The 13,468-nt window shown below is 46.1% G+C and overlaps 4 protein-coding genes across 4 annotated transcripts; all 4 read left to right on the plus strand.

The window, feature by feature from the left end:
- Nucleotides 1-59: 59 nt before the first annotated feature.
- Nucleotides 60-905, plus strand: MYCFIDRAFT_173683 (uncharacterized protein; the record flags this gene model as incomplete). Its single annotated transcript, XM_007927160.1, has 11 exons — nt 60-64; nt 96-102; nt 136-240; nt 285-303; nt 383-420; nt 455-560; nt 581-628; nt 664-736; nt 766-799; nt 839-852; nt 884-905. 11 exons carry the CDS (start codon nt 60-62, stop codon nt 903-905), a joined length of 471 nt encoding a protein of 156 aa, XP_007925351.1.
- Nucleotides 906-4,042: 3,137 nt separating this feature from the next.
- MYCFIDRAFT_173684 (uncharacterized protein) lies at nt 4,043-6,470 on the plus strand (the record flags this gene model as incomplete). The annotated part of the gene is made up of 18 exons (XM_007927161.1): nt 4,043-4,080; nt 4,134-4,184; nt 4,249-4,315; nt 4,368-4,421; nt 4,461-4,490; nt 4,522-4,592; nt 4,622-4,675; nt 4,709-4,749; nt 4,781-4,915; nt 4,944-4,974; nt 5,005-5,341; nt 5,376-5,383; nt 5,415-5,816; nt 5,852-5,965; nt 5,998-6,044; nt 6,071-6,154; nt 6,182-6,197; nt 6,221-6,470. The coding sequence occupies 18 exons, from the start codon at nt 4,043-4,045 to the stop codon at nt 6,468-6,470; spliced, it is 1,830 nt and encodes a 609-aa protein (XP_007925352.1).
- A 3,246-nt stretch (nt 6,471-9,716) lies between these two features.
- On the plus strand, nt 9,717-10,142 carry MYCFIDRAFT_173685 (uncharacterized protein; the record flags this gene model as incomplete). The annotated part of the gene is made up of 5 exons (XM_007927162.1): nt 9,717-9,723; nt 9,754-9,872; nt 9,899-9,953; nt 10,015-10,030; nt 10,055-10,142. 5 exons carry the CDS (start codon nt 9,717-9,719, stop codon nt 10,140-10,142), a joined length of 285 nt encoding a protein of 94 aa, XP_007925353.1.
- Nucleotides 10,143-11,633: 1,491 nt separating this feature from the next.
- On the plus strand, nt 11,634-13,248 carry MYCFIDRAFT_210970 (uncharacterized protein). The gene has a single exon (XM_007927163.1). The coding sequence runs from the start codon at nt 11,954-11,956 to the stop codon at nt 12,374-12,376; it is 423 nt and encodes a 140-aa protein (XP_007925354.1). The 5' UTR covers nt 11,634-11,953; the 3' UTR covers nt 12,377-13,248.
- The last annotated feature ends 220 nt before the right edge of the window (nt 13,249-13,468 follow it).

Below are 13,468 nucleotides of genomic sequence, written 5' to 3' on the forward strand. Positions count from 1 at the left end.
CGGCCGTCGTCAGATAGAAGTGGATTCCGATCCCGAGGACGTAAAGGACGAGAGCCACGATGCCGTGCCGCTAGCGCCGAAACTTGCATTGATAGCTGCTCGGTGCAATCTCTTTAGGAGTGCCGCCCGCCGAAGTCTGATGTTGACGGCAACCCAAGCAGGATAGAGGAGAGGTGCGATGATATTTTCGCCGATGTATGCGAATTTTCGGCTCGGCATGGCATGGCATGGCGTGGCGTGGTGAAGTAGAAACTTCCGAAGAGAAGTCATGATGTGGTATGCAGGTATCTGGTATCGAGTTATGTACATAGGACTTTGTTCTTCGATCAGCATAACTTTTTTTTACCTACCTACCTTACCTGATGCCCTGTGTGATGATGAGTCCGGCCACGACGCAAGCTCGAAGCATCTAAGCACGATGTTGGCCAATCTGTAAGCACTTGATGTTGTAAAGAGACCAAGAGAGCAGATTGGCATGACTCCAGCAAAGCGCATGATTTATACCGACATATTGGTATCGGAACCAGTCACCGTTGATAACTTTTATTTCTTGCGAAGATGTCATTAATGTCAAGTCAAGGTATTGTGCTCTTTGCCCAAATCTTGCACCACCGTGAAATGACCCACAGTGGAAAGTTGTAGCTTCCCTCGATGGAAACCTAGGGGTCGATAGATCTTGCGGGAAAAAAATTGGTTCAATGCATCATCATTATTATTATGATTCTTGGGGAAAGGCGTGGTAGAACGGTACAAGGATATCCTCAGAGCCAGCAAGCTTGCTTTTAAGGTCCAGCGAAGAGTGCGAAATGTTGCTAGCTCTAAGGCACTTTTCGCTGAGTCAGCAAAAATCACGTGATCTTTCTTTTTGATTCTTACCAATCAGAGGCCGAGCTGGATTTTGGTAGGGAGCCTTTTTGCAATTTAAACCCTCGCTATATCCGGGGTTTCGTTAGTTACTCTACGCCCGCTAATTACGGGGAAATAGGCTATACGTAAAATCGCGATTTGTTAGTAGGCTACACGTAAATCTCGATATAATCGTACTTTCTAGTCCTATTCGGATATCTAGGTAGATACTATTATAAACCGCGAGTCTAAATATTATATAGATAGCCTTATACGAGTATATAGTAGCTATAGACCTTACTACCGCTATTTTCTTATATAATCCTTAGTAGGCGCGTCTACCTTATTCTAAAGCGCGTATTCTTCTATTCCTTCTTTTCTACTATACGGATTATATATAATCGTAGCTATAGGGCGTAAAAAAGGCAAAAAGGCGAAGAGGGTGTATGCTAAGCGGTTAACTAAGACAGAGAGGGCGGAAAGGGTAGTAGAACGCGTCGTTTCGAGGTACTATAAACTATAGGCTAAATTAGTTAATCTTAGTATACGAGAGGTATATAGGATTAAGAGGGCAACCGACCTATATTCGCGAATATACTAGCGATTAAGAGGCCGTCTATCGCTCCTATCGCGGCCGCCGACTAATACTAAGTTAATAGAGGCTTAAGAGCTAGCGCTAGCGGATTATTGTCGAAAGAGGGACGAAATAGGGATATTCTTACTAGTAGCGCTAATTAGCGTTATTGCTATAGACATACTAAAGAGAATGTCGCCTAATAAGGTTATACTACTATTCGGTAGTAACTAGGCTAAACGATTCCTAGCTTAGTATAACCTTAGCAAGGTAAAGTCTAAACCTATTAAGAAGTAGCGTAAGGAAGCCTATAACCCTTCGACGATAAGGGCGTAGTTTAATCGGTTTAAGGCGATAGTAGAGCGACTAGGTATAAAGCCGCGGAATATATAGAATTTCGACGAAACCGGTTTTCGGATTAGTATTAGTAGCAACGAATACGTAGTTACAATAGATACGAAGCGGCGCGCCTAGACTAAATGTAACACTAATTGTATATATATAACCGTAGTCGAGACCGTTAACGCGTATAGCGAGGTAATTAAATATTAATTAATTGTTAAAGGTATAATAGTTTAAGAGCGTTAGATACTAAAAGAAGGTAAGTCTATTGCCGAGACCGAGTCTATTGCCTAAGGCAATAATAACGTTACTTACTAACTATATCCTCGTTATTAGGCAAGGACAACTTCTTAATTACTATTAACGAGTCTAGTTATATAACGGACGATACTGCTATGCACTATATCTATTAGTTTAAGCGTAAGACGAGACCTAAGGACCTAAACGAATAGAGGGTGCTACTATGCGACAATTATAGCTCCTACTGCTTTAAGGAATTCGCGGCCTTCGCGAAGCGCTATAAAATTCAATTATAGGGCCTATAACTATACACTTCGCACTTTATATAGCCTCTCGACGTTATACTATTCTAAGTATATAAGTTAAAGCATAGACAAGCGGTCTTAGAGGCTACATACCGTAGTGTTAGTGAATTTAGTATTCCTAAGTTTATAGAAGCCCTTTTAGCTATTCGGGTAAAGACATTTACTAACTATAATATAAGGGCCGCATTCCGTAAGACAGGCTTGTTCCTAATTAATAGAGAGGTTCCTTATCGTTACATTCGAGATTAGTATAGCGCTATAGACTACAATTAGAACTAGCAGGTAATCGAGGGCGAATTAGCGTAGGAGGAAGCCCGATACGAAGAATCGCTTGTAATAGCAGATGCCGCTTAGCAGGAACACCTCGCATCGGTTAAGCGTAAACGTTCGCCTAACCCTAATATTGTCGATCTAGATAGGTAGTACCGCGCTAACAGTCGTTACTATTTAAGGGATCTCGAGAATATAATTGCTTAGGGCATGCTATCTTTACTACCTTAGCCGATCCGGACGCTAATACCCGAATTGCTATAATAGTTGCTAGTTACTACTACTAGCCCTCGTACGATCTAGGCATCTCGTAGTACTATACAAGCTCGTAAGGACTTCCGACGTCGCTATCTAAAGACTGTACTACTTAGTATCGATACTATATTATCCTTATTTAATCTATTCTCCTTATTACCTACAAAGTAAGTAGAAGCTATTTATAATATATTAGTCGATGCGGCTATTTACAAAGGTAAAGAATACAAGCGTAAATACAAGTCTATAAGCCTCGTTAAACGCGTAAGGAAGCGCTAGAAGGAGCAACTAAATAGGCTTATTCGAGCTAGTGCGATTAAGGCTTCTAAACTACGCTTATAACTCACTTAGCAAGACAAGGAAATAGCTAACAATTGCTACTAGAAGATGCTCCGTAAGGCTAAGTCCCTATATAACAAGGCACGCTAATATCGACTAAAGTATAGCGAGGCCTTTCGTATTGTATTTAACAACAATAGTAAGACTAAGTTTATAGACGTTATATTGCAGCCTATCGATAAGCTACTATAACGTACCTTCGACCTTCGGCTTCTTACTACTACTATTACTAACAACGACTCGGTAAAGAAGACCGGTAATCCGTACGCTAATATTATTAGCGAATACAAGCGATATACTTATACCTCCGACGGTAGCGATATTACCTATACGTAGAGCTAGGTATAGACACTATTACTGCCGAGCCGTACCTACGAACACGAAGAAGGTAACCTTCTAACCTAGACTAACGTTAAGTTAAAGCGGCGATTAAACGGCTTATTCGCGCAAGAGCCTAACACCCGACTAGACTAGTTATAATAAGATAAGACGCTACTTAATAAGGATACTATATATACTATAATTTAGCCTTATCTAGTATATCCTCGTCGCCGTTAAGAGTCTATATAGCGGAAGCGGTATTTCTACGAAGGTCCGAAGAAAACTAGTCGTTATAAGGGCTTAGTTGCTAGTAGTAAGAACGACCCTATTAAGCTAGAAGACATATAAGATAATAGCTATAGTAGTTAACTATTTACTAAAGAGGCGGCAGTGACATATAGGCTAACCTGCACAGTAATTAATTATATAGTCGATGCGAGGTACGCGCTAAGGCGATAAGAATAGGTATATTAACTATAATACGGTCGCAATTTGCTCGAAAACTACTGCTTCTTAACTATAATCGCACGCACTATCGATTTCCCATCTTATGCACTATACAATGTACGCTGGCGTCGAGATTTACGTGTGGCCTACTAACAAATCGCGATTTTACGTATAGCCGAAATCCCCGAGCGCAGGCGAGGGGTGAAGTGGCTGACGCAACCCCGGATACGTACCTTCCGAGCCGAGTCTGATTGTTATTTCGCACTCGCTCTAGACACCTTCTACAACTCGCTGGAATCATGATGAAAGGATGGAGGTTGGAGTCGTGCGGACCCAAGATTTGTTTGTCTGTCTTGCTAACTTGATGTATATTGGCGTGAAATGCGACACTTACTCTCGTTCTCGTCGCCCTTGCTATATACCTCAAGGCTTTGAGCAGTGAGTTCAGTGCATCGGGAGACATCATAGCATCGGGATGTTTGGTTTCAGTCTACAAACATTCATCATTGTGGCTTATTCAGAATTCTATAATGGGTCAGCGGCCGTTCGATGTGTGTTCGCTTGTCTGCAGCGCATTGATAGGTTGTTGGAGCATTGGTATACCTTTTCTTGATATACTCCGATGTCATGTTTGCGGCGCAGCCTTCGCACGCGTGATCCTTCAAGTTGCCAATTCAGGCAGTGCTCATGCTTTCCAATCTACGTACGTAAAGAGGCAACCCTCTACCAGAGTCTGGTGAAGTAGAAAGTCCTCCATGCATTGATCGAGCGATCTGCTTGCAGACTGGGGATTGTATAGGGCATGCTACAGTGATACTCACAGCGAGTGTTGTACTTGCAGTTTTGATTCTGCAACTGTGTTCAATGCATGACTTTGTCCTCGACACGTATCAGTCGGCCAGAAAAGTCCGTGATCAAGTGATGGTCCTGCCTCGTGGCCGGCGGAGCAGACTTGGCCTGTTCGGACGGCTTGAAGGTCGCATACTATTTCTACGATCTGCAAGTCCATTTCTCCCAGGCTCAAGGCGTTCTGATGTGACGCAGTAACTCGAGTGTAGACTTCAGCAGCCATGATGCAGCGAGCCATTATTGTTATGAGCATCGAAAATCATTGGAACCACGGCGTAAGCAGGCGTGCCTGATATGCCATGTATCATTGTCCATGCTGCATCTTCTTATTTTGCCACGACATGCGATCTGTGTCCGCGAAGTAGGGCTCTGTGAGAATACTTGTCGCGTCGACCAAACGCTGGTGCTGGACGGCGCCAAATTTGCACAAGACTCAATGGTCAACGTGCTTTTCGTCCACAGCATCATCCTCCGTCTTGCCATGCTCAGGTATCGTATCGAAGCGGTTTGGCGAAGACGGCTGCCACAGATCTCGACACCGCGAACAGGGTGGGTGGGAGAAGTAGATCGATGCCCAAGAATGGCAGGACGTGATGTGATTGTCGCTGTCAACACGGTGATCCAAGAAGCAGCCAGAATGTTGTGATCTGCAGATGTCATCTCGCATTCCTGGGTCTCCCGTCTCATGACGCTGCAGGACTATGTCCTTTCGCCGCCGAAAAAGCATTATCAGGAACTGTTTGCGTGTCAATGCTCAAGGACCGCTTCTATCCTATCCCGAGGGTGCACGTTACACGACGCCGCTGTTCTACAGCATTCCTGCAAGCATTGATATGCATGCATAGCATCGCCAGAACCGCGGCTGATCGGGCTGCTTTCCTCCAAGGACGCCAAGCATGGGATGACAGCTATAGCTCGACGAATCCAGAGAGTCGAGCATATCAGGCACGCAAAGATAGGAAAGACCCTGAGATCTCGACTCGGCTCCGTGCTCCACATCTTGGTTTAATTGCTGGCGGCAGTCTCGGGTATCGCAATATTAACCACGGCCTGTCTGCGGAAGAATTGGCAAGGGCTGTAAGATATTGAAGAACATGGCCCGGTCACTACTACTGCTTATTATTATTAGTGAGGGAAAGGCCGGCTGGTATGCCTCTTTCGGTGACTCGGTGACTCGGTGACCTCTTCCTTGGGAGGGAAAACGCACAGTAGGGGTCGTGGTACCTGCTTTGGTCCGCATCTTGCCCTGCTATGGAGTGGAGCTGGCGTGGATGAACAATAGGCGGATGGCTGGTTCCAGAGCGGACAGGCCTAAATCGTTCGGAGCTGGTTGCTATCTCAGCGGGTGGCTGTTCATACACCCCACGTCTCGCATAAGCCCTTGTCGGTTCAGCGTACTCCACACTGCGGTGCATATACAACAGCCGCACAGGGTCTCTGATCATTGGATGTCGTCGGCAGGTACCGGAGGCGTGTCTGTCTCAGGAGGCGCAAGCCAAGCTGCAATGCGGACGGGAGAAAGAGTGAAGAAGAAGCAGCTCATCAATGCTTGGCAATTTGGCATCATGGTGGAGAGCCGAGCGACAGCGACGGGCCAGCGTGTTGCCTCAACTCGTACGCCGTACGGTAGTGATAATAAAGCCGTGGTTTTGCACATTATTAGGCCCTGTATACTTCTGTAGATTATCGGCTTATTTCCTATAGATTATTAGCAATAATCTACAATCTATAGCTTCTTAAACACTATATACTTCTTAATCGTACGACTATTATAGATTGTAGGTTATCGTAAAGAGATTATTAGGAATACTAATTGCGGCAGTTATATGCGAATAACCTACTAAACACCTCGAGAGGTGCTTTTAGCCCCTAAACAATAGACTTCTCGTCGCTTCTAAAGTAGCTCTTCTTTCTAACTATTATTATATATCTAATATAGACTCTATCTAAGTCGCCGTAGTCGTCGTTCTTGTCGCCGGAGCGACCCTCGCCGCCTCGATCCCCCTTTTTTAACGAAATACGCATAGACGGTAGTACTAGCTATCTAGCAAGACCGAGACCCTTATAGAGCTAAATAAAGGTATAAAGGAGACCTTTCGAGTACTATATAGTTTAGAGTAGGATTGTTATAATATAACACGTCTTAGATAGCCGGTGCTACATAAGTTAATATAGGAGCTAAAGGAAGGCGGCGATTTAGATCCGTATAGCGCGATTAAGGTCTTAGTCGAGAAGTAGGTAGTTATATTCTTAGACTTCGTAGCGTATAACCTGTCTATAAGGCAGCTAAGAAAGGAATATTAGTACTCGTTTAGCACCTTTAAGTTAATTATTAAGCGAGTTAGCAAAGCGCTCTATAGGATAGCGGATAAATATATATCGTTACTAGAGGCAGACTTAATCTACGAGAAGCTAAAAGATCCTCTATTTAAGTACTTCTTAGGCGCGCTCGGCGCCCTTAATAGCACCTATATCTACGCTTAAATACTATACTAAGAACAGAGCGCCTAGCGTTATAGGAAGAATTTTATCGTATAGAATATAATAGCGGCGTACGACTTCGACTATAAGTTCTTATACGCGTTTATCGGTTACGAAGGCTCTACAAACGATAGAACAGTATTAGGTCGCGCCTTTAAGAGCGGTAGATTTAGCGTATTTAAAGGTCGATATTATCTCGCTAATAGTAGCTATTTACTACTCGATAAGCGCCTTCTAGTACTATACTAAAGAATAAGATATTATCTTCGTAAGCAGTACGCTTCTTCTCGGCGACTAGAGACAAAGGAAGAGCTATTTAACCTCCGCTACGCGTAGCTTCGTAACTATATAGAGCGGATATTTAGCATTATTAAGAAGCGCTTCGAAATCGTCGCTTAAGGTTTATACTAAGGTTATAAACTTATCGACTAGAAGCGTATCTTAATAGCCTATTTCGTACTCTATAACTTTATCCTTAGCTATAGCGGACAGCCTCTCGAGAGCGAGCCTAAGCTTACTAGAAGCAATAGTATAATTAGAAACCCCGACAGGTCCGCAAACGAGATATAAGGTAGTATTAAAAACGATATAATAATTAAGTTTCGTAATAAACTAGCGGAGGAAATGTAGTAGGACTATCTCGAGTATTTAGAGCAGAAACGGCTCGATTAGCGCCTATAGGAGTAGGGTAAAGTTTAGTTATTACCGGAGGCTATCTAGTAGGGGATATAGGGGGCGTTTTTAGTAAGGTTTCCGCTATTTCTTTCCTTCTAGCTATAGCAACGGTATATAGACTGCCTTTCTACGTCTCTATATCGATATCTCGAGGTAAGTTAACGTTATATTAGTGCGGTCTTAGTAGGGTAGGGTTTAGGATATAAAGAGTTTAGAACTTATACTTTATATAAAAGCTAGTTACGTACGATTCGTCGATATATAATAAAATACTAACAAAGTCGAATTAATTGCTAATATAGAGTTACTATATATATAAGTGCGTACCTCTCCGACCTTCTAAACTAAGAAATTAGACTCGGACTCGGATTAGCTAAATTTAACCTCTAACCTTTAGTCTATACTAACTCTTCTATAAACAACAACCTATCGCTAGCTCTATAGATACCCTAAACTAGGTAAAGGGGTAAAGGGCGACAGCTAGCTATACGTAGATATATCTAGATACTATCCCTATAGTCGAGGCATGCTATTAACCTCGTTTTAAAGCTCTACGAAGAAGGCTTCGAAGTCCGCTTGCCGTTTAGGTCGTATTATTAAAACGGCAATATTTGTACGGTATAGTACCTTTCTAACCTCCTTTGCTATATTATTCTTTATAGTAAACGGCTACTCCTTTAGCACTTCCGGATTAAACAGCCGCTTATATACTAGCTCTAAAGGATTCTTAACTCGTAGTATTAGCATAGAAGACCTAGCGTTAGACTTGTAAAGGAAATTAGCTAGTATGTCCTTTAGCGGATTAAACGCCTTCGTAATAATATCCTTATTAGCAGCGGCCTCGGCTGTCTAGCGGTAGTAGATACGCTTACCTTCTACCTTCGCCTTTAGAGACTTCTTCTTATTTATCTTCTACTTCTTCGCTACGCGCTTTACCTATCGTTTGTACTCGCTTAGCTAATCGTCGTCCTTAGATTCTTCGCCGCTATTGCTACTACTATCGCTCGAGTCTTTATCCTCTTCGTCCGACCCTCGACTATTTATTATATTAGTTAGCTTATCTTCCGCTAACGAAGCCGCCGTCTTAGCGCTATTACCTATCGCGATATCTACGCCTACGAGCGCCTCTATTTCTACCTTCTACGCTAGCTCCTACTCGAGAAAGATAGTATACTCTAGATATGCCTTATTATAAGTATTTTCGGCTTTAGCAGTCTCTTAAGGAGGCTGTCTATTCTAGCCGCTAATATAAGTAAATAGATAACCTAGAAACCCTATTCTCGCTTTATTATAGCCTATTTATTCTTAAGAGCTATATCTTTAAACTAGAGCTAAAACTTCTTACTTATTATCGCTATAATAGGCCGGAGGTCCTTTAACCGGAAGTTTCTACTATCGGTCTGCTTCGCCTTAATCTTAATTAACTAGTCGAGATAGAACTAGAGGTGCTTATTCGTATAGCGCTTAAGCTCTAGATACTTCGTCGCTTTTAAGGCTTTATTTTTCTTCGCTAGACGACGTTTACGCTTCGAAGCTATTATAAGAGCTTGAATTAAATAAATAAGAGGTAGACAAGGCAATCTATAGTGCTAGCAACGCGATAGGACACGTCCGCGGAAGAGCTAAGACTAACAACCTAATAGAGCCGCAATAACCTATAATCTACTATAAAACCGTTTACTTAATAACCGCGTAATCTACAGATTATAGCGACAGGTTATTAACCTATAATCTACAACCTACAATCTACAGAAGTATACAGGGCCTTATTGATGAGGGGTTTTAGCAGGCTTTCGTGTCGCGACCGAGTCGCTCCGTTATCCGTACGGTTCGCACAGGCGCCGCACATGGGCGATCTCCATAAAACGCAAGCGCCGACGATATGGAGGTTGAATTTTGCGGGGAAGCGCACGAGCTACCGAAGCCGAGTGCACCAAGATTGCGTGTTTGTGAGACACTGGTCGAGCACGGATCTCTCGATGGTCTGTCTGGTGCTGATGCGGTATATTGTGGGCGCCGTTACTCGCGTAGTCTTGTCTTGGTCAATCATCATGTTTGCTGCTTGGAAAGTTGACAAGCTAGCGCTGTGTTGCAACATGGGTCGACAAAGTTCTGCGAGTGCAATGTGCGTGAGAGTAGGTATTGCCTATCTCAGCGTGCTGATAGGTATGTTGAATCAACGCGGCCCAATAATTTGAGGATGCAGTAGCGGAAAGATACTCGATTCTACATTGGGCGTGGGGGTGTATACCAGTTCGAGAGGCTGGTCTGAGCCAACCTGGTCATGCTGCATGAACGCTGGGGCTCGGGGAGAAAAGTGGTGGAGACGATGCGCTGGTTAAGCGAGCTGAGGTGGCAAGAATGTTCACGCAACAACCACGGCTTGAGGCAACTAACTACATCAAGAAGTAGCTACTACTACACTGCTGATAAGGGCTGAGGAGATTTCAGATTTGTTGGGAGCGTTTCGGGCGGTAGGAGCATTTCCAGCACGGCCCACGTTCTCCAGACTCCAGCAGAGCCATGGTATGTGTTGTATGTATGACAGGGTAGAATAGGTTGCGCTCAGGCCCGAAGCGCTTCAGTCCATTGCAGTCAGCAATGTTCCGAGAAGCACTGACGTCGAGGCTTTAGGTAGGAGGAAAATGATGATGCACTGTAGAGGAGGTCTGTGCTCGACACACAGGAATGATGAAGGTGAGCCAATGTTTCTGCAGTAGGCTGCGTAGCTCATGTCATGCGAGACGTCGGCGTGGTGACAGATTGAGCGGCGTGACGTGCGAGGTGCTAGAGTAGGCGAGATTTTGCAGGCCAATAATTGCGTGCTGGAACAGAACAGCAAACAGGCGGCAAGGCCGGAAGAGTCATCTGATGGGTGAGGTCAGGTTGATGATCAGGCAAACACTGCCAAACAAAGAATGGGCGAACAGGGCGGTTCTCTGGAAATTGGCCGGACTGAGCGGCGCCGCGTGCTGCCGGCCTGGGGATTAGAGCGACAGGATTTGGTGAGGGTGCGAGGTGAAAGTTGCCGTGAAACGTGTGGGAGGCTGAGCCTGGCGCTTCGGGCCTGCAGTGCAGTCTGCAGGCCGTGCATCGCTCAGCAGTCGTGGCACGCTCTCGCGATGGCCGTGCTGCGATTTCGGGCACAGTGCACGGCGCACCAAGGAGGCCGCAGAGGCTCGTCGTTTCAGTGCACCAGGTGCACCTGGGCAAGCAGGACAGGACAGCAGCAGGCGTCGGCGCGTCGCAAGGTGTAGGTGTAGGTGTAGCCAGGCAGCGAAGGCAGGCAGGGTCAGAAGACAGAAGGTCAGACGCCAGCCCAGCCCAGCGGCCCCAGCCCAGCCCAGCCCAGCCCAGCAGGCCTTTCGGTTGGCGCGGCCAAAAGTGTTGGGCGCAGTGCCGAGCCGAGGGCGACAAAGGCAAAGGCAAAGGCGCAAAGGCCCGGGCTCCTGCTCCCAGCACTATCGGCGCTGAGCATGGGAAGTGTCGATGCTTGCGCTTGCCATTGTTACGACTGGCGGCCTGTGGTGCACGAGGCACTTTGGGACCCACTTCTCTGCTGGTCGTGCTTGATATTGATTGGCACGCCATCCACGTCGTGCGGTCGTGCCTGAGCGCTTTGCATTCGACGCCTTCATCGCAGCAGTAACCTCCGCTTTCCTTCGCGCCTTCATATACCTCCCGTTCGCCTTCGCCCTTGCCCTCACCCTCGCCGCCGCGTCCACTTCATGCATACATAATCTTCTTCAATCCATTCCATACTCGCACACGCCTGGAACATCTTCAGATTCTTCACCCACTGCCGCCAAGCCTCCCTCTCACCATCATACCACGCGGTCATTGCGCCATTGTCCGTGCGCACCTGTGAATCACCGCCGTCTTTAAAACACTTCCTCTGCTGCTCTCTCGCTGACCTGACCTACTCAATCCTTCCGACAACCATTCCGCCTTTGTCGACTGCTGCACCGTCGACACTGCCTTATCACACATCACACACCTGCTCCCTACCATGGATTGCTTCGCAGACTTCTGCCTCCACTGTGACCGAGATTCTCCCGATGGACCATACTGTTCTCAGCAATGCAAGCTGGCCGACCTCGAGCCATCCACCCCGAGCTCGCCGACTTGTCCCACTTCGTCAAGTGCCGAGCGCAACTGGACATCACGCCAGTACTACCAGCGAAAGACACCTTCGTACAGTACTCCATCAACAAGCGGTCGACCCCAGTCAGGCTACTTCATGTGGACACCACCGCAGCAGGCGGATGATCGATCCTTGACCCCATCATCGTCAAGAACGTCTCTCTCATCAACGTCGTCCACGAGCACAGCGTCAGGCAATTACTCGCAGCACACGAAAGCTCAGCTCAACGACTATTTCAGCTCCTTCGACCAGGCCAAAGCTGCTAAACGAAGATCGAGCCTCAGATAGACCACCATACTTTCTTCTTGACTCGACAAACTTCTCAATGTCAGACCCTGTGGAAGTCAATTGACTCCTGTGCTATCTTTCGACTTTTCCACTACCGCATGTCCTACTTTCCGCACCGCAACCAGGAGCTTTGAGATCACAGAACAGAGGCCGGGCGAGGTGTCTTTTCACGGCTGTACTACTAAAAGCATTTGAGAGGGCGTCTTTGACGACCATGTAGCTGGGAGCAAGAACTTTTTTTGATCTTCGGTGTTCAGGAATGACATGGCCGGCGAGCCAATGAGCATGGATGGAATGTTGTTTCAGTGTTTGGGTTGAGGGTCCAATGTGAGGGTTCAGTCACTACTCTTGTCGATGTTTGTTCAGCATGGAGGGGACCCTTGCAACGCTTGGGACCGACACACAAGTGTCACTGCGCAGCGGAGACGCGACGTAGCTTTCCGGAACGGAGGAAAGAAGGGATGGTAGAGGCGGAAGTTTCAGGTGCCTCTCCATTATTGTGCCACATGTCTCCAGTGAAGGCTTACCTTCCGGAGCATGTCGCCAGCCTCGCTTGAGGCTTACCAGTTCACCACAACTGGTACTGGCATAGCAGGTCAACAAGAATTGAATGACCTTGCTGCACTGTTGTCTCTCATGATGATGATCTGATGTCCGGATTCCATGCCACTCTGAACTATATCGCGGCCACAACATCCATGCTGACGGTTGGTTGCCGAGATAGTCGCTCGAGATAGTCGCTCGAGAAGTACGATGACCTAATAAGCGCTGCATGCTCCCGCCGAATGCCAGAGCACTGCATTAGGCAGGATGAACTAGCTCTGTCCTCCCAAATGAGGAACATGATTGTCGTCGATGCGACGATACTGCTACTCACCGTCCCCGCTTTTCCTTCCAACTACAGTACTACAACACGGAGCTATGATGAACTTGCCTATCTATCATCGATCTGCTTCATCTAGCGTCTCTACCACGACTCAACTCTTTCTACGAAGCACGAAAGACGTAAAGTATTACATACGACCAAACTTCCCCACTTTTCTTCGACGAGAGCTTCAGCTTCTTGTGTCAGAACACGTACCCACATCTCAA

Source organism: Pseudocercospora fijiensis, assembly GCF_000340215.1.
Source record: "Pseudocercospora fijiensis CIRAD86 unplaced genomic scaffold MYCFIscaffold_3, whole genome shotgun sequence".
NCBI lineage: Eukaryota > Fungi > Ascomycota > Dothideomycetes > Mycosphaerellales > Mycosphaerellaceae > Pseudocercospora > Pseudocercospora fijiensis.